Here is a 23270-nt window from a genome sequence, read left to right on the forward strand (position 1 = left end):
CAGAGGATGGAGCTGTTTTCCTGAGGACCAGCTAGCACTGGGCTGGCACCACTGGCTCTGGCAGCACTATTGCTCTGCACCTCTGTATCCCTATACCGTCCCAGCATCTGGTGGCATTGTGGACCGCCCTCATTCCAATGGGAATCCCCCTACCCACCCTTCTGTGACACTGGGAACAGAGAGCAGCACAAGATTTATGGAGACATTTATTTCCAGCATGACCAGAAGGGAAGGGGGAGTACAGGGGCAATACGCAGGACTGGGGGTACAGGAATGCTAGTGCTAATACTCAGTTAGGGAACTGGGGGTCTGCACCCCCACGGAGCCGCAGGAGCATGAAGATTGTGCTCCTGGGCTGGACATCATAATGTACCAGCATGTGCCGGTCCTCCAGCTCCTGGAAGTTGTATGTCAGACGCTGCTGGTCAGCGGGAGGCCCCTGCTGTCTGTGGATCTGCTCTTTCAGCTGCCGGACAGTGGTGGTAGGCAGCACCGTGTAGGTGGTGGTCCGGCTCTTGTCATCCTTCACAAAGACTTCCATCGCTTGGGGCTCTGTCTGCAGCAGCAGCAGAGTGGTGCTGTAGAAGATGCCGTGGGAGGCCAGGGTCGTGCCATCCTGTAGGACAATGGAACTCCTGCCCAGCTCCTGCTGTGCCAGGCGCTGCTGGTACCAAGGGATGCCCCACTCCTGCTCAATCGCCTCCTTCAGTTGCTGGATGGTTTTGCCAGGGCTGACGGTCCTGCTCAGGCTGGTGCCCAGCAACTGCCTCACCTCTATCTTCACAGGCCGTGCTGGCTGCAGGGATACAAGAGTAGGTGGGCAAAGCTGCGGGGTTGGGAGAGGGGGGGGAATGCCACAGGGCAGGCAGCCTTACGTGCACAGCCCAGGGCTGGGCAGTACTGATGCAGGGCAGGGAACGGTGGCTGGCAGCTCCCTGTGCAACCAGGTTCCAATTCTTGCCTTGGCCAAGGATCCCTGTTGGGTCAGCGGGGTCCAGGATGATAGGGCTGCATACACAGAGCGTGGAAACTGCTGTCAGCCCTGGGCAGCACTGTGGGGCACACAGCACGGGTCCCACTGGGAACAGTGCTCACCAGGGACTGCGCAGCAGCGTCTTGATGTGGGCACCAATCTGGTTGTGCTGGAGCGAGTAGTACTTCTCCCAGTAGATGCAGATCTCCTGGTGTCGGCACAGCAGCTCCAGCACTGTACGGAAGCCTTCAGCCATGACAAAAGAGTCAGAGGAGCCTGTGCCCTCCTCCCAGGCATAGATGGTCAGCAGCTCCAGGGCATACTTGGGGGGCAGGTCTGCAGTGGGGTACTGTGGTTTCAGCAGCTGGGCAGGAGACAGCGACAGGGGTGAGAGCTGGCCAGGTCGAGTGGCTGGTGGGTGCCAGGGAAGCTGGGCAGCCCCTCACCTCCTTGTACCAGTGCTTCACCAGGCGCAGAAGATTCTTCAGCTTGGCAGGGTAGCGCTTCACAAACTTTTTCTGAAGCTCAGTGAAGCAGGGGGAGAACTCCCCAGGGTCACTGCTGGCTTTCAGGAGCCCTATGTACACACTTGCATCCGGTGGGGCATCCTGGCTCAACTGCCCTGTGGGGTGAGAAGGAGGGTGAGAGCCATCCCGGTGCTGACACTGGAACCCAGCCTCACACCAGCCTGCAGCCCTTACCCAAGGCATCATAGGCAGGCAGAATGTCCACCTCGATGGACTCCAAGGTGTCCTTGGAGTAGAGAGTGAGGCTGAGGGAGCGCGGTGTATTACCAGGACCCTTGTACCGGGGCTCACTGATGCTCATGGTGAATGTTAGGCTCTGCCTGCAGGTGCGCAGTCTCTTCTCAATCAAATCCAGGATATACCTCCTCTCCTGCTTCTGCTGCTGGTAGCTGGAGAAGCAGCTAAGGAAGAGCACCACGTCGGCATCAGAGTTGTTCTGCAAAGCTGTGCCCTTGCCTGCTGAGCCACCCTGCAGAAAGACACCCTGCCTACTCGGCACTGCTGCCCCTCAGCACGGGGATTGCCCGCCACCATTCCTGGAGCTACCATTCCTGGAGTTGCCATTTCTGAGGCAAGGCAGGAGCTGGAGCAGCAGGACAGAGGAAATGGTGACAGTAGGGGTGCTGGCTGGTGCCTGAGCCGGGCAGCACTCACCTTGACAGTCTTGTGGACGCAGATGCCTGTGTCGAAGCAGTCCTCCTTCAGGAAATCACAGATCTGCTTCACTGTCTGCTTCACCTGCCTGCAGAAAACCATGCTGGGTTGCAGGGTCTTCATGATCCAGGTGTCCAGCTTGTTGCTGGCCACCGTCCTCAGCCCGTCCGTGGATGTCTCCTGCTGCACATCCATGCTGCCAGGTCTGGTCACTCCTTCTACTCGCTCCTGCCTGCAGCTGCCTTCCCCTGCCCTCACCAGGTTTTAAACCTTCCCGGGCCACCCCCCCCCCCCCAACCCTCCGATGGCGTCACCACCAGGCATTTAAGGTGGCTCCAGAGCCCGGGGTTTTGCCTCTCCACTGGCCCGCCTCCCCGGGGAGCTCCTGCTCGCCGGTACCTCCGACGCCCTCCCCGCGGGAGCAGAGAGGGGGCAGGAGGGGCTGCGGGGCACCGCCGTTACCCCGGCACCAGGTGGGAGCCTGGGGCTGGGGTGCTGCAGGATATCTTGGCCCGGAGGGACAGCGGTGGCACAAGGTGTCCCCTGGGTGCACCACGGGAACCCTGCCCGAGGGCTGGAGGTGCCCTGTCTCCACCAGCGCCTGCCTGCGCCCACATCGGGGGCTCGCGTGTTCGAACTTTGGGACATGGCTGGTAGCTCGGTGTCACCGTGGGCAATGGAACATGGTCAGTGCCAGTGTCACCAAGGGCAATGGGATGTGGTCGGTGCCGGTGTCACCGGGGAGCCTGCTGTCACCGCGGGCAATGGGACGTGGTCGGTGCCAGGATCACCCGGGGCCCGGGTGTCACTGCACGCAGCGGCAGGCGGTACGGGCAGGACGCTGCTGTCAGCGCTGCCTTAAGCGCCGGCTACACTGGAGCCAGGAAACGGGAGTTTCTGTTTCTGCGCCGCTTTCGATTTCTGATTCCGCTGGCTGGAAACGAAAGTACGTTTGGATGGAAACGAAAGCCCTTGGCGGCTCCAGCCCCTCGTCCCTTCCAGCCCCCTCGTCGCTTCCATTTCCCCCCCCCCCCCCCTCCGCCTCGCTTGCCTGCTCTGGGAAACTAGGAAGAGCCAAAAGTCTGAAACTGAGGTCTGGAAACTCAGGGTAGGGTCGGGGAGGAGCTCATCCAGTACAGGCAGGAACATGAAGACAGGAAGGCAATGGAGAATGGAGGCAGAAGCAGGAAGGGAAAGGTGGTCAGGACATGGGCAGAAGACGGGCAGGGGGTAGGGAAAGGAGGCAGGAGGGGACAGGGATGGGGCAGCAGCAGGGGCAGGGACAAATATAGGGGTGGGGATGGGCATTGGGTGCAGTCGGGGTCAGGGACAGGGATAAGGTGGCAGGCAGGGCAGGGGTAGAGACGGGCAGGGACAAGGGAAGTGGCAGAGATGAGGGCAGGGGCAAGAGCAGGGGCAGGAGCACTGTTACGGGGAGGGATACAAATGGGAACAGCAGCAGGTGTTTGGGCAGGGATACAGGCAGGGGCAGGGACAAGGACAGAAGGAGAGATATGGGCAGGTATGCTGACAGGGGCAGGGCTGTGGGCAGGAATGTGAGCAGGGAGAGGGGAAGGAGAGGACCAGCAGTAGGGGTACAGGCAGGGGCAAAGCTGTGGGCATGGAGAAGTGACATGGGCATTTCACATCTGGCCTGTGCAGCTCGAGGAGCAAGACAAGGACACCAAGGCAAGAGCAGCAAGAAAGAGTCATTCTTTGTTCGCACCTACGTGTGTCCCAGACAAATCGGGGCACCCCAAATGTGTTTTCACACGTGGCTCTCACACCTTTTGCATGCCGAGGTACAGCGCAGTCTGATCAGCCTCTACTCACCCCACCACACACCTCCTCTGCAAAGCCACTGGAGTCTCCTAGGATGGGATCATCCTTCTTCCCTTAGCCAGGTATCCCTGGAGTCACTACAGTGCCTGTCTGTGAGGGTGTGTAATGGGAAGGCCGCAGGTAGGTGTTGGAGGGGCTGAAGTGCTGCAGTGGCCTTCATCCCCCGTGGTGGTGCTCTCGCTCCTCCCAACGACCTGGGGTCCTGTAGCCACCAACCGTTCACACAAAAATCTGCAGATTAAGAAAGTTCATGCAACTTCATACTATAATGACTAATTGGTACAACAGTTAGAGAAGGAGATTTTCCTAATGAGGTGCAGACGGGGCAGCGGAAGGGATTGGGCAGGGACAGTGATGGGACAGGGAAACAACAACGGGACAGGGGCACGAGCAGACATACGGGGGATACGGGCGGGGACACGGGGAATACCGGCGGGGACGGGACGGGACGGGACGGGACGGGGACCAGGGCTACAACGACGGCGCCTCACCCCGGCGCCGCGCGCCAGGAGCTGCAGCCCGCATGCGCAGGGAGGGGTGGGCGCTCCCAGGGGGCTGCGCGGCGGGGCCACGGGGGCGGGGCCAAGGGGCGGGGCGGGGCCACGGGGCGGGGCGGGGCTCCGCCTGCGTAGGCTATGCCGCGGACCCGCCGGGCCATGCGCCGTGAGTGGGGTCCGCGGGGCGGGAGCGTGGCGGGATGGGGATGGGGATGGGGATGGGGATGGGGATGGAGGCCAGGACCATTCTTCCGTCCCGTCCCGTTAGCGGGGGGGTCCGCACAGGTTCCGTGCCTCCCTCATGGCCCCGCCGTGTGTCCGGGCTGACTGGGGCTTGTCCCCACCTTCCGCAGGTGGCCCCGGCAGCGGCCGGGCGGTCTCTCACGCTAGCGAGGAGGAGACCGGCAGCGAGGTGCTGAGCCACTGCAGCAGCGCCAGCGAGGGGGGCAGCCCCGCCGAGGAGCCCACAGGTGAGCGCCGGTGTCCCCGCGGTGTCCGCGCTGCTGCGGTGTCCCCCACCGGTGGGACTTCCGTGACACGGTGCCACTCCGGCAGGGAGCGAGGCGGCGGGGGAGCAAGCGCAGGAGGAAGAGGTGGAGGACAGGCTGAAGGAGCACATGGACAGCCTCCTGGACAAGAGGTAACCAGGCGGCTGTCGCCCCGGGCACACCTGGCACGCTGCTGTTCCCCGTTTGCGCTGCCAGCCAGCGGCTGGGACATGCCCTGTACCGGGCCACCTCACCTCATGACCTCCCATGGTCTTTCCCAGCGCCAAGACGCGGCTGGCGGCACTGCAGAGCTTGCGCCTGGCCTTCTGCTCCAGAACCCTCTCCGAGTTCCTGCTGGAGCGCCGCCTCACGCTCGCTGACTCGCTGGAGAAGTGCCTCAAGAAAGGTCTGGGCGCAGGAGGGCATCGAAGCTGTGGGTGGCGGGGCCATGGCCCGTGTCTGAGGGAGGTCTCTCATGCTGCCCGCAGGTAAAGGGGAAGAACAGGCGCTGGCAGGCACCGTCCTCGCCCTCCTCTGCCTCCAGATGGGCTCTGGCCCGGAGGGGGAAGAGGTGTTTCGCAGCGTGAAGCCCCTGCTCATCAGTGTCCTGACAGACAGCATGGCCAGCCCTGGCGCTCGGCAGAGTGTAAGGCCTGGACCCTTTCCTCCTGGGCGCAGGGGACACCTCAGCTGTGGGGAGAGCCCAGGCAGTGCCTTGGGGGTCCCTGCAGTCACAGGGGGGTGGCAGAATTGGAAGCAGTGGGGTAAAGCAGGGACACACCAGCCCTACTTCCCCCCTTGGCTGGGTGCTGGATCTGACCTGGCACTGCTGCCTCTGACTGCCTTTTCCTCATGTCTCTTGCCAGTGTGCCACAGCCTTGGGTATGTGCTGCTACATTGCTGCTGCTGATCTCGAGGTAACTGTGCCTCAGTGTTGTCTGTACCCTGCTGGAGGGCACCCTGGGGCTTGCTGTACCACCAACCCTCAGCCCACAGTGCCAGGGCAGCCTGAGCTGAGCTGAGCTGGGGAGGGGGTACAGGGACATCAGTGACAGCCCAGGCCCCTTCCGTGGGCAGCATGGAGCTGAGCTGGGGGGAAGTCTGCCTTGTAGAAATGGGGTGTCCTGGGTGAAGGAGCCTCCTGGTGTCATTGGATGGGGTGGGTCCCTGTTGGTCCCCTGCTGTGTGGCTTCACTGTGGTGGCAGCTGTGTTCTGACAGGTGGCTTTCCCCCTTCCAGGACCTGGTCTCATGCCTGTCCTGCTTGGAGAGCATCTTCAGTCCCCCCAGCTCATCTGAGGAGGGCTCGGCACCCTCCCAGGATGGCCCTCTGCACTGCAGCGCGCTCCAGTCATGGTCCCTGCTCCTCACCATCTGCCCCCCATCCCACATCAAGAGCATCTTGGACAAGTGAGTAGGGTGGGGGCAGCCAGCTGCAGAGGGGGGAGCCCCTGGGGTAGCACCGAGCCCCCCTGACTGTGCTCCGGCCTTCCTGTCCCAGTGGCTGGCTGAGGCTGCCCCTGCTGCTGGCCAGCAGCAATGTTGCGCTGCGCATCCTGGCTGGGGAGACTGTCGCGCTGGTCTTCGAGCTGGCTCAGGACATGGAGGTACATTGGGGTACGGATGGGCAGCAGAGCAGCAGAGAGCTGCTGGCACCAGCCCCCTGCCTGTGCCCCAGCTGAGCTGGCACTGATGGTGTTGGGACACTTCAGACTGGTGTCACCAGCAGGTACCCAGGCAGAGGGACTGGCTCCGGTGATCCTGGTGACAGTGGTGGGCAGTGCCTGGAGCCACATCCCCTCCAAACCCCGTATTTTGGCAGGTGGATTTGTGCCACCAAGATACGGTGTTCCTGTGTGCCCAGCTCAAGGTGCTGGCTACTGAGAGCAAAAAGTATCGAGCCAAGATGGACCGACGGAAGCAGCGCTCCATCTTCCGGGACGTTCTGCACTTCATTGAGGTACTGGAGGCTGGTGGTGCCCTTCCTGCTGAGCCCCTGCCTGTGCAGCTGCTGCCCAGCTGCCTGGTGATCCCCATCTGCTGAGAGCCAGGGACACAGGTCTGGTGCCCAGGTTGCTGCTGATACCCCTCTCTCTGCTCAGAGCGGGGAGTACCAGGAGGAGACCATCCGTTTTGGCCTGGAGTGCATGTACGTGGATAGCTGGGCATGCCAGCGCACCTACCAAGCCTTCAAAGAGGTGCTGTCCTCTGGCATCTGCCACCACCTCCAGGTAGGCGGGGTGGTTGTGCAGGGAGGGGTTGCCAGGCCGGTGCTGCTGAGTGCTGACAGGCCCCTGCTTCCCCAGAACAATGAGCTGCTACGGGAGATCTTCGGCCTTGGGCCCCCCTTGGTGCTGGATGCACCTGCTCTGAAAGCCAGCAAGGTCTCCCGCTTCGAGAAGGTGGGTGCTGCCACCCACATTTGTGCCCTCAGTGCCCTTCTGTGCTGCCATGGGCTCCAGCCGAGTGCCTGAGCCTGGTGGGTGCCAGAGGGGAGCTGGGCAGAGGGGCACCCAGTAACCCATCTCTCCTTCCCTCCCCACCAGCACTTCTACAACTCGGCTGCCTTCAAAGCCCGCACGAAAGCCCGGAGCCGGGTGCGGGACAAGCGGACGGATGTGCTGTGACGGGCAGAGGGGGCAGAGGCCTTAGCCCACTTGGACTGCAGACCCAGCACTGTGAGGGGCCGGCGGGCCTAGCCCTCAGGCTTTTATTCATGTACAGCAAAGTATTTGGAGCTGCCCCAACGGGGGCTGCCCCCTCTTTTATTTTTTTAAACCAAAGCAAAAAGAAGGATCAAAGAAGAGCGGGGGGAGGTGGTGGCATGCTGCTGTGTGCCTGCTCTGTGGCTGGGGCTCTGTGTGCCATGGTGGAGGGGGTCTCGCGGGCAGGGCTCACGTACCCCCTCCCCAGTCTCATGGATGCCTGGCACAGCTTGAAGGACGCTGGGTGGGAGGGCAGAGCCATGCAGGGCAGCTGGCAGCACAGTGCCTGTGCTGGTGGTCTGAGTGTTCCCCACTGCCATGCTGAGCACAGCCTCTGCCTCCACAGCCAGCCTGGCATCCAGGGATGGTGGCAGAGCAGTGTGGGACATCAGGCTCTGCCCAGCCCTGCCAGCTGCCCACTCTGAGCCCTTTTCCAGCCAAGTGCTCTATATGAAATAGTTCTCTTATGGGAAATAAATTACGGGTGCATGGCACAGTGGGCAAGTCCTAGTGGTGCCTGTGCAGCCTCAGGGGCTGCTGCCCGTGTGAGCATGGGGCTGTGCCATCTGGAAGTGCCTTTTGCCCCAGGAATGTATTTGTGGTGGTGATTTTCTAAGACTTTGATTACAGGAGCTAATTAAAAGGCGAATTGGAGAGTGCCTTCTGCCTTCTTGTTAGGAGTAAGGGCTGTCACTGCCTGGGTGCCAGTCCTTGCAGCCATGTCCCTTTCTCTCACAGCCTAGGATAGGGGCCAGAATTGCCTCTGCTACTACTCTGCACCACATGAGGAGATGCTGCCAGGCCTGAATGGGGTGTGGGGCTGGTACTGCTGCCCACTTCCCCCTCCCGCCCTTCAGTACCCCTTTCCATGGTGACCCAGTGCCTGTGGTGGGGCCAGGAGCAGGTCAGCGGTGCCCACCATGCTCGGCGCTGGTGTTGAGGTGAGCCCAGAGCTGCCCATTGGCTGCCTGGAGCTGGTGCACGGCATCCTCTTGGGTCTCCAGCCATTGGGCCAGTGCCCGCACCGACTGGCTCTGCAGGACTGTGGGGAGAGGATGGGGACACGCTAGGGGTGGGCAGCCTGGCTCTCCTGCAGCGTCCCTCAGACCCTCCCGCCATACCCAGCACCACGTACCACTCAGGTATATAGCCAGTGTGGCCAGGACCAGGCTCACCAGGGCCAGGAGCCCCAGCAGGGCCAGGAGCAAGGGGTGGCCAGGGCAGAGGCTAGCAGTGGGCACAGGGCGCAGAGTGGGCAGCAGCGGTGGGGAGCCAGGGGGTGTGGGGCGAGGCGGGGGCCAGTGCAGGCTGCTGGGGGGAGCCGGGCCATTGCCTGTGAGCAGGGGAGAGAAATGGTCAGAGCCCAGTCGTGGGCACGGCCAGGGTTGGTGTGGGCCCCCCCCTGCCCCGTGCTCACCCTCAGTGCCCTTCTGCCCGCCCGAGGCCCAGTGCAGATCGCTGATGGACTCCACAGGGTGCAGGCTGATGGCTCCAGGCTCACCGCTGTCAGGGTCCCCAGGCTCTGAAGCACCCTCAGCCCGTCCCATGCTGTCTGCGGAGGCAGAGGGTGAGTGGGTGTCCTGCCTGCAGCCCCTGCCTGCACCAGGCACCCCTGCAGAGACCACGCTCCTTCCGGAGGTGACCCCACTTTGACACTAGCTGGGGCTGTGCTGGGGCAGGCAGCCAGTGCTGCGGCATGGCACGGTGTGGTGGCCGCAGGCGGGTGAATGCTGTCATCGCAGCAGTTCGCGGGTGCTTGGTGGCCAGGATCCCAGAGCCTCGTTAATGGGGCTGGAATCTGGTCCTGGCTTGGGGGCAGGAATGTGCCACCCCCCCAGTCCGGGTAGCCCAGGCACTGTGGGGCTGGCCAGGGCTCTCCTGGGCCAGCTGGGAGCCAACGAGCAGGGCTAGGGATGTGCCACCTCCAGCCTGCGGCATGGCTTGTCTTGCCCCATGGGCACCATTCTCATGCGCTGCTTAGGGGTGCATGGATGGATATAGGGTGTGTGCTATGCTGGGGGTCCTCGTGCCCACCATCCCTCTCAGAGAGCAAGCGGGCTTTATCAAAGCAGGCATGGCTCCAGCACCATCTGGAGACACACTAGGGTGAAGGGAATGATTTTGTCTATGTGTTTGCATGTTTTTGTGTGCTGGGCATGGCCCAGTGCTGTGCCTGCAGCAGAACAGGGTGTACTGTGCCAGCTCCAGTCCCTCCCAGGTCAGTGGTGTGTGGCAGGGCAGCCTGGCACCATGCCACTGCTGTCGGGGTCCTGCATGACACCAGTGGGGCTGGCAGGTGTCAGAGCTGGGGGGGGGGGGGGCTCAGCTGGTGCTCAAGGGATCCCCAGACCCTTCCCAGGGACCGGACTGTCCTGTGGGTCTCCCCATCATGCTGCACCTGAGGGGCACAGGGGGTGGTGGAAGTTAGGTGCAGGGGCTGTGGCAGCCAGCTGCCTGCCATCTCCCCAAACCCAAATCCTGCTGCCCTGCACCTGCACCCCTCCAGGAACCCCTTCTTGCCCAGGCAGACATCGCTGCCCTCAATGCCCACAGCACAGGGCAGCTTTTGGCCACTGCTTCCATCCTAACCCCAGGACCTGGTGCCACCGAGTTCCCCCCCGGGTGCCAGGGCCCCCCCAGCCCACTCCCAGCCTACCTTCTCCAGCCTCCCTGGGCATGGTTCCCTGTGCCCGGGCAGCAGGAGTGGGCAGTGAGGTGGTGCGGGGCCCTGGGAGCCGGGCACCGGGTTCCCAGTGCGCCAACTGTGTCGCTTAAAATAGGACAGTGAGAAACACAGTTGGGGGGAGGTAAAAATAGCTGTGGGGAGGGGGGCCCAGTGGTGCAGTCAGGGCTCCAGCAGTATAGTGCCAGCATGGCAAAGGGAAAGCAGCCTGTGGTGGTACCCATGCACCCTTCCTAGGGTAAAGGGGCTGACACTTCACTGTGAGATCAGAACAGAGCCTGTGCAGGAAAACTGGTGCACTGGTGGGTCCATCCAGAGCCAAAATGGGGTCTCTGCTGCCTCTCAGCAGCAATAGCAATTGTGCCCATCCTGGGGGCACCATGGAGGCCGCTCAGCTTTGCCCACAAGGACCATGCCTGCTGTGCCAGGAGGATTTATTTAAATTAATAAAATTCATAAAAAGCACGAGGCAGCAGCACTGCTGCCTACCTTGTCACCAGCCTCATGTGCTGGGCAGCAGGCAGGTGTCGGAGGGTGGGAGGTCATTGTGCCTGTAAAGGACATGAACATGAGTGAGCGCCAGGCAGGGGGTGGCAGGGCTGGGCTGGACACGTCGGTTACAGCCCTTGCCAGCCCATCCACGGTAGCAGTGGCAGCGGAAGGAGGCCAGTGGGCTGGCACCAGGGCCAAGGAGCAGGAAGCTGCCCAGGTCATGGGGCTGCCGGCGCACACAGCGCCCATGCCCATGGCACTGCCTGTAGCTGCATTCCCAGGCTGCTGCTGTCACACTGGCCACGTAGGGACCCAGGGTGGACACGATGTAGTGGCGCAGGCTGGCACAGCTCCCCTGGGGGGGGGGGAAGAACTGGTGAGAACTCACCCTGCCACCGAGGCCCCTCTAGCTATTCCTCCCCGGTGGGCACAGGGGATGTGGCTGTCCCATAGAGCCCATGCAGCTCCGACGCAGCCAGGTGCCATACTCACAGCTGAGCGGGAATACGACATGTCTCCCCAGAGCACGAGTCCAGCCACCCCCAGCGCTGCGCTCTCCCCGATGGTGTGCACCAGGTCAGCCTGCAAGGGACAGAGGGATGAGACTGGGCTGGGGGGCACAGGCTGTCCCCTAGTGCTGAGAAGGACCCCTGGCACACCCGCCGCCGGCCCCAGCCCTTTGGTGCTTACTGGCTCCAGGAACCGCGGTGAGTGGCGGAAGGACAGGCGAGAGTAGGCGACCACGGGCAGGAGGCCGCTGGTGCTGAAGGCAGCCACACGCAGAGCCTCGCGCAGCCGGTGGTGCACGTAGCGCTGGCGCAAGGCAGGCGGCAGTGCCGGGGGCAGGTAGATGCTGGGGTACAGAGCGGCTGAGGCGGCCCAGAGCCAGCGCAGCCGGTCATTGCGCTGCACGTCTGCTGCACGGCACTGCCCGGTGTAGTTGGCCACCTTGGCCCAGTTGCTGTTGAGGCAGTCAGGGAAGTGGTAGAAACCCCAGAGTCCCCCCGGGCGCAGGGTCCGGCCCAGCAGGAGCGTCTCCTCCATCAGAGCCTGTGCTGCCTGCTCAAACTGCCGCCGCGCCAGCCGCAGCTGCCATTGCCGTGGCAGGAGGCCATGCTGGTCCCGCACCCACTGCTCTGAGGCTGCCTGGTAGATCCGCTTGTTCCCCCAGTTTTGGGCCCAGAGGGGCCTCCACTCCTCCCAGTCCACCACGGCCAGGCCATGGAAATTGGGGTGCAAGAGGTCATGGATGTCCCCCGCCACCCTGGCGAGGTGGGCGCTGAGGGGGACCCGCTGGGGGATGCCCCCATTGTGGGGTATGCCCTGCTGCGACAGGTAGGGGTACAGCCCAAACTTGTCCTTGTAGAAGATGGTCATGTTTTGGCCAGCAAAGTGGCCATCTTGGTTCTCCACAATGCCGTAGTTGCCAAGGGGCAGCTCCACACCAAAGTGGTGCTGGCAGCGACTGGTGGGGACGTTCCACACCACCACAAAAGGCTGACCACCTGCCACAGGCTCCGCTGCCGGGCTCTCCCCGTCTGCTGTGCCCAGCACCAGGCAGGCCCACAGCACCAGCGCCAACACCATCCTGCTGGGCCAGCACCCTGCGGGGAAAGGAAAGCAGTTGGGCACAGTGCCATGCACGAGTACCCTGCTCATGCTGACACTGTCACTCTGGCATGTGGGCTAGATTTGCCACATGGGCCAAGCAGTCCCAAAGGGGCATGCTGCCAGCCCCAGAATCCCATGGGACACAGAAACTTGGGGGTTTTGGACACCTGCTGCATCAGTGCCACCAGTGGGCACTTCAGCCTGCTGTGCCCTGGTGCCCAGAGCTCTGCCTGCACTACAGCCACTGTTCTGACATGGCACTGCAAGCCACCAACCCCAAGACATCAGTTTTGCTGCTGGCTCCTACCCCTGCCTGTAGCAAGGGCACAGAATCACAGAATCATTGGGGTTGGAAGGGGCCCCTGGAGGTCATCCAGTCCAAACTGCCTGCTAAGGCAGTGCCACCTAGACCAGGTTACACAGGAATGCATCCAGGCAGGTTTTGAATGTCTCCAGAGAGGGAGACTCCACATCACTGGGCAGCCTGTTCCAGTGTTTTGCCACGCACAATGTAAAGAAGTTCTTCCCTAGGTTGAGGTGAAACTTCTTGTGCTTCAATTTATGGCCATTGCTTCATGTCCTGTCAGTGGCCACCACTAAAAAGATTTGGCACCATCCTCCTGGCACCTGCCTTTGAGATATTTATATCAACTAATGAGATCCTTTCTCCTGCATTTCATAGCAGAGCCCACCCAGGCCAGGCACCCTGGTGAGAGACTGAGCCCCCCCAAGAACCATGGTGGAGTCAAAGCAGAAACTCTGTGCCCTGAATCAGGGCAGTGCTGGAGGGTGCCAGGTGCGCCAGTGCTGGCCAGTCACTGGGGTGAGGGATTAGGTAGGGAACAGGCCCAGTGACGCAGCAAGGACATTGCTAATCCCCTGGCGCAGCCCAGATGCTCGTTGACCTTCCAACGCCATGTCTCTGGCCCTTGCTGCTACCAGCTGCGCTGGTGGGGGGGGACCTGGCTGCCCACCCCACCGGCAGCGCGCTGCAGGGGGCCCTGCCATACTCGCCCGGTGCCCATCCAGCCACGTGTGCCTCAGTTTCCCCAGGCCACTCAGAGGGAAGAGCGGCAGCCACGCTGCTGGACATGGCCTACTGCCAGCCCCAGCTGCCCCACAGCGAGATCCATGGCTGCAGGACACACTGGTGAAACTGCAGAGCTGTTGGGACTGGTTGTACCCTCAGAGGAAGGATGGGGCTGGCTCCTTGCCATACTGGTGGTCCCAGGGCCCCAGCCAGGCAAGCTGGGGGCCTGGTGGGAGCAGAACCAATGTGCCCAGGCAGGACAAGGTGTGGGCCCACCTCCCCACCAGCACCCACCCCAGCAATGGCGCTGGGAAGGCTGGGGGAGCTGGTGCCAGACCTGAAGAATGGCAGCAGCCAGGCAGTGCCAGGGCGGGCAGCTCCTGCCCGCACTGCTTTAATCACGGGCTCAGAGCCCGGGCCCCTCAAATGTCCTTCTTCATCCAGAAGATGGGCAGCCCTTTGGCATCGCGGTGGGGGGTCTCCAGGAGGCTGCGCCCATTGCTCTCAGCCAGGACCCCCCTTGCCCAGATCACATTTGGTGGTGGAGGGGGTGGTGCAGGAGCAGCACGGGACGAGATGGGAGGTGGTGGGGCAGGAGGCAGCCTTGGCCTGGTGCTGCTGGTGGTGGTGGTGTCGGCACCAGGACGGGTGGAGAAGAGCCGCAGCACCTCAGCGGGTACGGTGGGGCTGAGGAAGGCCACGCTCTGCACCGGCTCGCCCAGGACAAAGCCCAGATGTGCGTAGAAATGCTGCTTGTCGTGGGTGGTGAGGTGCAGGCAGCCGAAGCCCCGGGCTCGGGCCCACTGCTCAGTGGCCTCCATCAGCCGCCGCCCGTAGCCCTGGCCCCGCAGCGCCCGGGCCACCACCACGCTCTCCACAAAGAGGCTGCGGGGCCGGGCAGCCACGCGGGAGAGCCGGACATGGCCCACGAGCTGGCAGGGGGCCTCGGCGGTGCCCTGGCTCCGCAGCAGCAGCAGGCAGGCGGGGAAAGAGTCTGAGGAGCGCTGGAGCATGTGGAGCCGCGACGCCCGGCTCTTTCCCCACTCCTCGCGCAGCAGCTCAGCACAGGCCTCCAGCAGCTCTGGCCTCTGGTGCAGGGGGACGAGGGTGAGCTCCTCCGACACGGAGCCCATTCTTCTCACTGGTGGGAGACCAACAGGCCACAGGTCAGAGGCGGTGGGGGGCAGATGGGGTGTTTCCCCCAGCCCACTCCGGCCCCAGCGCAGCCACGGCTGCCCAGCTCACAGCAGGATGGGTTCAGGGGGGTTAACGGCAGGTCTGAGGGTGCACGTCAGCACCACAGCAGGGAAGTGGCATGTGGGGCTCTGGGGTGGGCCCTGTCAGCCTCTGAGGGGTCAGAAACTCCCTGCTACAACCTGTGTGCTGTGGGGACCCCTCTCCCAGCCCGGTGGTCCTTCCTCTTGCAAAGAGAAGCCACGGAGGGCAGGAGGAACTGCCACACTGCTGTGTCAGCTGGGGATGAGCAAACTGCTCCACTTCCCCCTCTCGGTGGTGGGGAGGGCCTGGCCCTGCTCCCCCACACTCTCAGGATGTCCCCAGAGTCACCCTCCAGGCCTAAGACCTCTGGCTCCCAGCCCAGACTCCATCCTGCCTGGTTTGGAAACTAGGCAGCACCCCAAGGCCCCCTCAGCACCATCAGGCAGGGGATGCTTTTTTGTCTCCCCAGCAAACCCACACCGGGAACCCCCCACCAGCAGAGCCTGCACCCTGGGGGCCTTCAGTGCCAGAGGGAGCCCCCCTCATGTCTGGCCTCCTGCACTTCTGCCTGTGGTGCCCTGCCAAGCTTTGCCCGCCCTGGTGCCCAGTTCCCCCCTATGCCTGTCCCTCTCCAGCTCCAGCCTAGGGGCTGCCCACCCCGCCTGCTGCTGCCCATAGTCACACTCACCCTGCCTGCTGCCCTCCCTGCCTGCTGCTCACTCTGCCTGCTGCTGCCCATGCTCACACTCACCCTGCCTGCTGCTGTCGGCTCCTGCACCCTTGGTGCCTGCGCAGCAGGAAGCAGCCCAGTCTCATGGCCAACCGCAGTGCCTGCTTCTGCTTCCCCAGTGTGAATGACTCAACTGTTCAGAGCCCCACATGGCACCCCCCTGCCATAGCACCTAAACTAGACTGCATGTCCCACCACTGCAATCCACACTGCACCCACACGAGGTGAACAAACCTGAACGGCATCACCCAGCTGATCTCTGCCCCCCCACATCACTGATCCATCGTTGATCTGTCACTGACACATTGACCAGGTTTCCCCTAGTATCCAGTAGAGGATGGAGGTGCTCCTGGGCCCTCCTTTTATTGCTACTGTATTTGTAGAAGTACTTTTTATTCTCTTTTATGGCAGTGGCCAGCTTGGTTGGCCTTCCCCCTCATCTTCACCCACAAACACTCAGCCTTCTCACTCAGAACACTGAGCTGGAAGTGGTTGAGGCAGTCCCTGACATACAACGCAACCCCACCACCTCTTCCTCCTTGCCATCCCTTCTAAAGAGCCTGCAGCCGTCCACTGCAGCACCCCAATCATGCAAATCATCCCACCACGTTCCTGTGATGGTGATGATATCACGAATTCCCTGCTGCACAAGGGCTTCCAGCTCCTCCTGGTTGTTCCCCATGCTGCGGGCACTGGCACAGATGCACTGACGTTGCTCTGTGGATCTGGACTCCAACAGCAGCACGTTACTCCCTGGCTCATTTCTAGTGAGCCTGGGGTTATCCCTCCCCTATCCCGTAGGTCCCACCCATCTGCCGAAATCTTCTAACCCACATGATCTCTTACCTACTGCATCATCTTCCTCAGTTTCCAGACCCCCAGCTCCCAGGGCCTCGAATCACTTCTCGAGGGGTACTTGGGAAGGTGACCTGAGCTGGGGCAAAATCAGTGTGTACTACAAGGAGTAAGCTGTTTCAAGCCTCCCCTTTCTCCCAGGTCCCTTCATCTGTTTGGTGGCAAGAGGCAGGGCCAAGAGGGGGGCAGACAGCAGGGCAGGGGGTGGCACAGGGATTTCCCCCCAGAGGCCAATGTCAGGGTCAGGAGGGGTTCAGGTGGCCCCTGTAATGTGAGGATCAGCCCAGCTCTCCAAATCCTGGATCTGCCTCCTCCAAAGAGCTCTTCCTTGTCCCTGCAGCAGAGCAGAATGGCCTCCTGGAAGCCTGCTTCTGCAGCATGTTCCACTTGGCGCCGCAGGACAGCCAGGGACCCGAGGCTTGTCTCTACTGCAAGTTTCTGACACCCTGCAGCTGCAGAACATCTTCAAGGCCTGGCCTTGGGACAGGGTCCCCTTGGGCAGTGACCTCCGGCTTGAGCGGTGCCCCCCCCCCCGAGCCCTTGCCTCCTGGCTGCTACCAGAGCCCCTTCTCCTGCCCCAGCGCACCCAGGTCCTCACCCACTGCCTGTACTGCACAACCCTCCAGGCGCAGCTGCCTGTCTGGAAAGGGGAGCCCAGCCCTGGCGCTCTCCCCCTGCGGCTTCACGGGCCAAACCCCAGAGCCCCAGCACAGGTCCCCAGGGAGGGGTCACCCCAAAGCCTCGGGGTCCTCAGGGGCAGCGGGAGGGACCTCTTCTGAGCAGCAGGGCGGCAGCAGCAGCAGTGGGATGTGGGGACCCGCCTGGCCACAGCCCATTGCTGCGAGGGGCAAGGAGGACACGTGCCCCGTGTCAGGCACCGCCGGGCTGCTGTGCTGTGCCACCCCACCTTCTGGCACACCAACGCGTGCACCCGGCTGCCCGCCTCACCGGCAGCGCACTGCAGGGAGCTCTCCCGTACTCGCCCGGTGCCCGTCCAGCCACGTGTGCCTCAGTCTCCCCAGGCTGCTCAGTGGGAAGCGCGGCAGCCACGCTGCCGGACATGGCCTACTGCCAGCAGCCCCCTGCCACGGCACCCAGACTGCACCCCCATCACTGCGATCCACACTGCACCCACACGAGGTGCACAAACCTGAACGGCATCACCCAGCTGATCACTGCCCCCACCCCATCACCGATCCAGCTCTTATCCGCCATTGACCCACCACTGACCAGTCACTGACCCGTCACCCGTCCCCTCAATGCCGGGCCCGTCACTGACCCGCCACCGCCTTCAGGACCGCCTCCCTCCCTGCCCCGCCTCTGCCCATCACCGACCCCCCTCTACTCCCGCGCCGCTCGCCCCCCTCGCCGCTCCTCCGGACCCACCGCTTCCGCCACCGCCCGATCACTTCCGGCGCCGACACCTCTCGGCGCCCGCAGCGCGCCCCTTGGCGGCCGGAGGCCGCGCTCCTCTCGCCACCGGTTGCGGCACGCGCGGTGGCCGGTGTCATGTCGCCGGGCGGAGCTCACCGCCACTGGCACCACATGAAATTGGGGTCTCGCTGGATACAGAGACTTAGGCACAGACAGGGCGACGAGGATGCTTAAACTGGTGTTTCACTGCCTCTGGAGGCTACAGTTCTGCGGGTAAGGAAGGCTGCAACAGGAGGACCAGATGTCTTCTCCCACCGCAGCGTAGGTTCCTCCTTTTGCTAAGCCTGAGAAACAGGTACATGGCTGCAAAAGAAAACACCTCGAGGAGCCTCTCAGGGTCGTAAATTGGAGCAAGGGGGCAAGGAGGGCTCCGTGGGGCTCTGGGGTCACAGGAGGGGTGCTGTGGAGAGGGGGAGAAGGGGCTTGAGCGGGGATGACATCGGGGCACTCTGTCAACCAGCCCTGCCTGCACAGTGTCTCAGGGACATGGTGGGAGCAAGGAGCCCCACAAGCACTCTGGTGGTGGGGGGTCCCCTTCACCCCTTTCCTCCCTCCCTCCCTCAGGATGGAGGCGAGACCCCCCAGCAAACCCAGACTGGCCTGGGTGGAGGAGGACGAAGCTGGCCCGGCTCCCAGCTCCGGGCTGAAGTGCAGTGAGATGCGTACAGGTGAGTGCGCGGGTGCTGCGGGTAGGGGCTGCCCACCCTGCCCCGTCCCACGCTTGCAGTCCCCAGCCAGGCATCGGCCCCGCAGTGCAGAGCCCAGGGAACAGCCTCACCACAGCATCTCTGGGCCAGGAGCTCCCTCTTCCCCTGGTGCCGGGTGTCCTTCCTTGGGGCACACTGGGCCTCCCTCCCATGCTGCCCTCCCGCATCGCATCCTCGCCCCTGGGGTGCACGGGCGGCACCGTTGTCCCAGCCTAGAGCCAGGACTGGGGACATCCCTGAAGCTGGGCAGAGGGCTCGTGTACTGCCTGCCCTCCAGTCCTGCCTGCTCTCTCTTGGCCAGGTTCATGCATCTCAACTGTGGACGTGTCCAGCGAGGAAAAGAACAGCCTGGACACCATCGAGGCGTCCATCAGGAGCAGACCAAAGGTATCCACGACCACTTCCATGCGGCTGTGCCTGTGTCTCCTGCACGGTCTTTCTGCCTCCGTCCCATACTCAGAAGGTGCTGAGGGGTCTTACGGACCCCCCATCTGTCTCTCCCGCCTGACGATGTCTGTCCATCTGTCACCTCCCCGGCTGGCAGCAAGAAGACCAGAAGCTGAGGTTTCTGGAGTCCGTCTGCACCATCTGCACCACCAGCAGCATGCACTCCTTCCTGTGGGGCACGCTGCTGCTCTTCCAGCCTGAGCTGGCTGAGACCCTCGAGGTGAGGGGATGGCTGGTCAGGCTGAGGCAGGGTCAATGGCACAGCCCTGGGGCAGGAGAGGGCTCAGCCAGGCAGGGAGTGCGAGCGGAGCGAGCGCCGCTCTGGGGCTGCATCCTTGGCGATGCTCCAGAGCCACCTGCATGGCCCGGCTGCAGGTCCCTTGGCCAGGCTGTGCTCTGTGACGGGCGCAGCCCTTCCTGCTACGCGGCTGGGACCACTGCTAATGGTTGGGGGTGCCAGGATGGGCTCTGACAGCCCCGCGGGCTATTGCTGGATGAAGGAGCTGCCCTGTCCTGACCCATCCACACTGCTGTGCCCCTCAGGTGCTGCTGCAGGCCCGTTGATCGCCTGGACACCACGGTGCGGCAGCAAGTCATGCTGACCATCGCTGCCATGAGGTACCTGCCCAGCCCCAGCTCGGCGTCCCCGGCTACGTGAACGTGGTCGCTACGGGAGTGACCCCGCGGGCCGCGCTCGGAGGGCTCCTGGCAGGGGAGCCGGGGCTGCAGTGGCCGTAGAGGGCGGCCCGAACCGGGGCTGCTCCGCGCTTCCTGCCCGCCTGCAGCCAATAGGCGCTGCCGGGGGCGTGGCCTGGCCGCGGGGCGACAGCGGCGCGGGGGTGCCACGTGCGGCGGCAGCATGGCGGCTACGGCGGGCGGCAGGAGGGGCAAGGCCCCGCGCGGGGCGGCAGGACGGCGGAGGCCGCGGGCGGCGGTGAGGGGCGGGCGGGGAAAGGGGAGCGAGGAGGGAGCGCCCGCGCGGGAGGCGGCGCTCCCCTACCGTCTCCTTCCTGTTGATCACCCCTTTTCGTCCCGCAGGTCTCGGGCACCGAGGGGAGGCCGCGGGTGGCGGCCGGCCGGCCGGTCGACGAGGAGGTGTCCAGCGATTCTGAGACGGAAGGGTAGGGGCTGCGCCGACGGAGTGAGTTGTTGCCGGTGGGGGTACCGGTTCTCACGCGGATCTCCGCAGCCCGTTGCAGGGACGGCGGCGGCGGGAGGCGGTGGCGGCGGAGGAGGAGGTGGAGGAGACGCCGCAGGAGAAGAAGCTGCGCCTGGCCAAGCTTTACCTGGAGCAGCTGCGCCAGCACGGTGAGTCGTGCGCGGTGTCCGTGCTGTGGCTAGGCGGCCCCGGACCTTGAGCACGGCCCTTATGGACTGTGTCCGCTGCAGAAGAGGAGCTGGCAGAGGAGGAGGAGGAGACCCAGCCGGCGGATCTCATCGGCGACCGGCTGAAGGAAGACGTGGTGAGCAGGGGGCGGGCGCGGCCCCTCCGTCCCGGTGGCGGCTGGTGGCTGCGGGGCCGGGGCCGCCTCCGCTGAGCTCCCACTTACTCCCCAGCTCGAGCAGAAGGGCCGCCTGCAGCGCCTGGTCGCCGGGGATGTAAGTGCTCAGCACTGGGTTACCGGAGTGTAAATGCTGGCTTGGAGGGACACCTGGTCATGGTCATGGCTGGCACCCCAAGTTGCTGTGCTGGCTACGGGACCAGAGCCCTTATGCCACCAGGGGTGCCAGCTGCTGGCACCCTGAGGAAGGGAGGGTGCCGTGCTCAGGTACTGTGCCTGGGGAAAGGGCCAGGGCAGCCCAGTTTACATCCTGCTCTCCTTGTAGGTGCAGCCTCCGGATCCAGCCAGCATCCGTGTGTTTCGGGGACACCAGCTGCCCGTCACCTGCCTGGTTGTCTCTCCAGATGACAGGTTCATCTTTTCTGCTTCCAAGGACGGCTCCCTCATCAAATGCAAGTGTTCCCTTGGGGCTGTGACTGGCTCTTCCCACAGCAGCAGGGCCATAGGTGCCCACAGAGGTGGCTTGGCCCTTGCCCCCTCCGTGGACGTGCACGTGTATCTCTTTGGACTCTGTGAGAGGCTCCCATGGGGTGACGATGATGCCTTACCTGCAGGGGAGGTGGAGAGTGGGAAGAAGCTGTGTGTGGTGCCTGGGGGGAAGAGGGGCACCGAGGAGCAGCACATGGGCCACGCGTCCCACATCCTCTGCATGGCCATCTCGTCAGATGGCAAGTACCTGGTATGGGGAGAGAGGGCTGGCATTGCTGTACGGGACAGAGAAGTGGCTATGGAGAGTGCATCCCTCCTGCAGTCCTGGGGGGTGGTGTCTTATGCCTGGATGTACTTTGCTGGGTAAAAGCAGCCCCTTCCCCCACTGGAGTCAAGAGTGGATCCCTGGGAGCCACATGGGCGAAAGAATGGAGGCTGGGATGGGCATTGGGCATGGGGCAGGCGTTGGGCATTCTCTGCTGTCTTTCAGGCCACGGGAGACAGGAACAAGCTGATCATGATCTGGGACACAGCTACCTGCAAGCGCTTGCACATCTTCACTGGGCACCGGGACGCTGTCTCAGTGAGTGAGGGACATCAACCACCCTGCCTGCAGGGCCGGGCAGCCGTGTTCTTCCCGGTGCCCCTCACTGCTGTGTTATGTCCGTCCATCTGTCTGTAGGGCCTGTCCTTCCGGAAGGGCACGCACCAGCTGTACAGTGCCTCCCATGACCGCTGTGTAAAGGTCTGGAATGTGGCGGAAAATGCTTATGTAGAGACGCTGTAAGACCTGGGTTGGAACCCCACTGACCCTGCTGCCATGGGATGCACCAGCGGCCCCAGGAGAGGCAAGGCTGCAAAGGGCCATGCTCCCAGCAGCTCTTTGCAATCTCCTTCTCCAGGTTTGGGCACCAGGATGTCATCACGGGGCTGGACAGTCTGAGTCGGGAGTGCTGTGTGACGGCAGGGGGACGGGACGGCACTGTGAGGCTCTGGAAGATCCCTGAGGAGTCACAGCTCGTGTTTTGTGGGCACCAGTAGGTCTGGGGCAGGAGCAGGGCCTGTGGCAGGCAGCAGCACACTGGGGATGCTGATGCCCCAGTGAGCCGTTGTCTTCTAAATGCGATCCCAAAGCATGTTCATAACTGATAGTAGTTGCCTCTTTTGTTCAAAGGGGCTCCATCGACTGCATCCAGCTCATCAATGAGGAGCACATGGTGTCTGGAGCTGATGATGGGTGAGCACAGGCCCAGGATGGTGCCTGGGGGACGGGGCAGGCAGTGCCCCACTCAGCACCCTCACTCTGCCCTCCTGGCAGGTCTGTTGCTCTGTGGGGGGTGACAAAGAAGAAGCCACTGGCACTGGCCCGGCAGGCACACGGCATGCAGGATGCCCAGGGCCTGCAGCAGCCGTACTGGATCTCAGCGGTGGCCGCCCTGCGCAACAGTGACCTCCTGGCCACAGGTGTGTGGCAGCTGCTTTGGAACAGGGGTCTGGGGAGTGTATGTGTGGAGACATCCTGCTCCTGTGCCCAGCTGGGTTGCATGACAGTCTCCTTTCTCTGCCCCAGGATCCCACAGCACCAGCGTGAAGCTCTGGAAGTGCAGTGAGGGATTTCGGAAGCTGGAGCCTCTCTGGGACATCCCCTTAGTATGGATGGGGAGGTTGGGGATGCTGGGTGGGAGTGGTGTCTTGTCTTGGGGGTTCCCCTGCCTGAGTGGAGGCAGAGGAGCCCTTCACCTGCCTTGTTCCCTCCAGGTGGGTTTTGTCAACAGCCTCAAGTTCTCCGCAGCTGGTGACTTCCTGGTGGCTGGCATTGGGCAGGAGCACCGGTACTGTCTCCCCTGCCCAGCACTACCCAGGGGCGCAGCCCCACCCCCTACAGTGCTTGGCTCAGGGTGACCCCCATCTCTTTCATCTGTAGGCTCGGCCGGTGGTGGAGAATCAAAGAAGCCAAAAACAGCATCTGCATCATCCCACTGAAACAGAGGGCCACAGTTCCCAGCCCGGAAGGCCCTGACAGCTCTTAGTATGGCTGGAGCCATGTCCTTAAACTGCTGTCCCTGGAGCTGTGCCCCGTGTTCTTCATGCAACCACCTTCCTTGGGACAGCAGCATGTCAGAGAGGGCTGTCGCGTAGCCTCTTACCCTGCTGCTCCCCATGGTGTGCCATGGCTCTGCCCTCTGCGAGGGTCTGTCCCCTTCCCTCAGGTTCAGTCATACCTGAGCTCTGGAAGAGTCCATTAAAAAAAACCTAAACAACAAAACCACTTTATTTACATAAATTACAAAAAGAAAAGTCACACTCTTGTTCACAGAATAAATCTACTCTTAAAAACTTGTTTGGGCGCAAATATCTGGGTCCCATTACTTGCCTTCAGCCACTGC

General features: G+C 63.0%; 6 protein-coding genes across 7 annotated transcripts; 2 read left to right on the top strand and 4 right to left on the bottom strand.

Moving 5' to 3' along the window:
- Nucleotides 1-274: 274 nt before the first annotated feature.
- LOC130598412 (2'-5'-oligoadenylate synthase 1-like) lies at nucleotides 275-2368 on the bottom strand. Its single transcript, XM_057407826.1, has 6 exons — nucleotides 2155-2368; nucleotides 1675-1969; nucleotides 1420-1595; nucleotides 1096-1337; nucleotides 876-1008; nucleotides 275-796 (listed from the first exon to the last, which is right to left on the bottom strand). Exons 1-6 carry the CDS (start codon nucleotides 2347-2349, stop codon nucleotides 290-292), a joined length of 1548 nt encoding a protein of 515 aa, XP_057263809.1. The 5' UTR covers nucleotides 2350-2368; the 3' UTR covers nucleotides 275-289.
- A 2382-nt stretch (nucleotides 2369-4750) lies between these two features.
- IFRD2 (interferon related developmental regulator 2) lies at nucleotides 4751-7708 on the top strand. The gene is made up of 11 exons (XM_057407830.1): nucleotides 4751-4963; nucleotides 5049-5133; nucleotides 5263-5387; nucleotides 5470-5627; nucleotides 5848-5898; nucleotides 6221-6390; nucleotides 6482-6587; nucleotides 6803-6940; nucleotides 7083-7211; nucleotides 7287-7382; nucleotides 7527-7708. Exons 1-11 carry the CDS (start codon nucleotides 4795-4797, stop codon nucleotides 7605-7607), a joined length of 1308 nt encoding a protein of 435 aa, XP_057263813.1. The 5' UTR covers nucleotides 4751-4794; the 3' UTR covers nucleotides 7608-7708.
- Nucleotides 7709-8552: 844 nt separating this feature from the next.
- LSMEM2 (leucine rich single-pass membrane protein 2) lies at nucleotides 8553-10363 on the bottom strand. The gene is made up of 4 exons (XM_057407844.1): nucleotides 10342-10363; nucleotides 9103-9237; nucleotides 8821-9018; nucleotides 8553-8727 (listed from the first exon to the last, which is right to left on the bottom strand). The coding sequence occupies exons 1-4, from the start codon at nucleotides 10361-10363 to the stop codon at nucleotides 8591-8593; spliced, it is 492 nt and encodes a 163-aa protein (XP_057263827.1). The 3' UTR covers nucleotides 8553-8590.
- A 504-nt stretch (nucleotides 10364-10867) lies between these two features.
- HYAL3 (hyaluronidase 3) lies at nucleotides 10868-12519 on the bottom strand. The gene is made up of 3 exons (XM_057407846.1): nucleotides 11551-12519; nucleotides 11353-11442; nucleotides 10868-11215 (listed from the first exon to the last, which is right to left on the bottom strand). The coding sequence occupies exons 1-3, from the start codon at nucleotides 12517-12519 to the stop codon at nucleotides 10871-10873; spliced, it is 1404 nt and encodes a 467-aa protein (XP_057263829.1). The 3' UTR covers nucleotides 10868-10870.
- A 1339-nt stretch (nucleotides 12520-13858) lies between these two features.
- NAA80 (N-alpha-acetyltransferase 80, NatH catalytic subunit) lies at nucleotides 13859-17787 on the bottom strand. Of its 2 annotated transcripts, none has more exons than XM_057407833.1 (2): nucleotides 17691-17787; nucleotides 13859-14642 (listed from the first exon to the last, which is right to left on the bottom strand). In XM_057407833.1, exon 2 carries the CDS (start codon nucleotides 14632-14634, stop codon nucleotides 13924-13926), a length of 711 nt encoding a protein of 236 aa, XP_057263816.1. In that variant the 5' UTR covers nucleotides 14635-14642; nucleotides 17691-17787; the 3' UTR covers nucleotides 13859-13923. The 2 variants fall into 2 exon arrangements, with proteins under 2 accessions (XP_057263816.1, XP_057263815.1); XM_057407832.1 differs by lacking the exon at nucleotides 17691-17787 and adding an exon at nucleotides 15471-15604.
- Nucleotides 17788-18260: 473 nt separating this feature from the next.
- RRP9 (ribosomal RNA processing 9, U3 small nucleolar RNA binding protein) lies at nucleotides 18261-23223 on the top strand. The gene is made up of 17 exons (XM_057407847.1): nucleotides 18261-18406; nucleotides 18747-18957; nucleotides 19436-19510; nucleotides 19909-20013; nucleotides 20082-20200; nucleotides 20282-20355; nucleotides 20450-20491; nucleotides 20720-20846; nucleotides 21009-21133; nucleotides 21374-21466; nucleotides 21566-21666; nucleotides 21786-21920; nucleotides 22058-22120; nucleotides 22202-22347; nucleotides 22454-22533; nucleotides 22642-22715; nucleotides 22808-23223. The coding sequence occupies exons 1-17, from the start codon at nucleotides 18304-18306 to the stop codon at nucleotides 22911-22913; spliced, it is 1779 nt and encodes a 592-aa protein (XP_057263830.1). The 5' UTR covers nucleotides 18261-18303; the 3' UTR covers nucleotides 22914-23223.
- The last annotated feature ends 47 nt before the right edge of the window (nucleotides 23224-23270 follow it).

Source organism: Pezoporus wallicus, unplaced genomic scaffold (assembly GCF_028554395.1).
Source record: "Pezoporus wallicus isolate ANWC-B61680 ecotype Strahan unplaced genomic scaffold, APGP_CSIRO_Pwel_v1 contig_3568, whole genome shotgun sequence".
Lineage (NCBI taxonomy): Eukaryota > Metazoa > Chordata > Aves > Psittaciformes > Psittacidae > Pezoporus > Pezoporus wallicus.

What these genes read in the sequence shown, in the direction of transcription:
- LSMEM2 (XM_057407844.1), bottom strand. Translation starts at nt 10,363, where the DNA reads ATGCCCAGGGAGGCTGGAGAAG. An exon ending in GCCCAGGGAGGCTGGAGAAG is followed by an intron (nt 9,238 to 10,341) that starts GTAGGCTGGGAG and finishes CTGCCTCCGCAG; the next exon opens with ACAGCATGGGACGGGCTGAG. An exon ending in CGGGCAGAAGGGCACTGAGG is followed by an intron (nt 9,019 to 9,102) that starts GTGAGCACGGGG and finishes CCCTGCTCACAG; the next exon opens with GCAATGGCCCGGCTCCCCCC.
- IFRD2 (XM_057407830.1), top strand. Translation starts at nt 4,795, where the DNA reads ATGGCCCCGCCGTGTGTCCGGGCTGACTGGGGCTTGTCCCCACCTTCC. An exon ending in CCCCGCCGAGGAGCCCACAG is followed by an intron (nt 4,964 to 5,048) that starts GTGAGCGCCGGT and finishes CCACTCCGGCAG; the next exon opens with GGAGCGAGGCGGCGGGGGAG. An exon ending in AGGTCTCCCGCTTCGAGAAG is followed by an intron (nt 7,383 to 7,526) that starts GTGGGTGCTGCC and finishes CCTCCCCACCAG; the next exon opens with CACTTCTACAACTCGGCTGC.
- HYAL3 (XM_057407846.1), bottom strand. Translation starts at nt 12,519, where the DNA reads ATGAGCAGGGTACTCGTGCATGGCACTGTGCCCAACTGCTTTCCTTTC. An exon ending in CACCGCGGTTCCTGGAGCCA is followed by an intron (nt 11,443 to 11,550) that starts GTAAGCACCAAA and finishes TGTCCCTTGCAG; the next exon opens with GCTGACCTGGTGCACACCAT. An exon ending in TGTCGTATTCCCGCTCAGCT is followed by an intron (nt 11,216 to 11,352) that starts GTGAGTATGGCA and finishes CCCCCCCCCCAG; the next exon opens with GGGAGCTGTGCCAGCCTGCG.
- RRP9 (XM_057407847.1), top strand. Translation starts at nt 18,304, where the DNA reads ATGGAGGCGAGACCCCCCAGCAAACCCAGACTGGCCTGGGTGGAGGAG. An exon ending in CTGACCATCGCTGCCATGAG is followed by an intron (nt 19,511 to 19,908) that starts GTACCTGCCCAG and finishes TCCTTCCTGTTG; the next exon opens with ATCACCCCTTTTCGTCCCGC. An exon ending in AGCGCCTGGTCGCCGGGGAT is followed by an intron (nt 20,492 to 20,719) that starts GTAAGTGCTCAG and finishes CTCTCCTTGTAG; the next exon opens with GTGCAGCCTCCGGATCCAGC.
- LOC130598412 (XM_057407826.1), bottom strand. Translation starts at nt 2,349, where the DNA reads ATGGATGTGCAGCAGGAGACATCCACGGACGGGCTGAGGACGGTGGCC. An exon ending in GCCTGCCTATGATGCCTTGG is followed by an intron (nt 1,596 to 1,674) that starts GTAAGGGCTGCA and finishes CTCACCCCACAG; the next exon opens with GGCAGTTGAGCCAGGATGCC. An exon ending in TGAAGCACTGGTACAAGGAG is followed by an intron (nt 1,338 to 1,419) that starts GTGAGGGGCTGC and finishes TCTCCTGCCCAG; the next exon opens with CTGCTGAAACCACAGTACCC.
- NAA80 (XM_057407833.1), bottom strand. Translation starts at nt 14,634, where the DNA reads ATGGGCTCCGTGTCGGAGGAGCTCACCCTCGTCCCCCTGCACCAGAGG.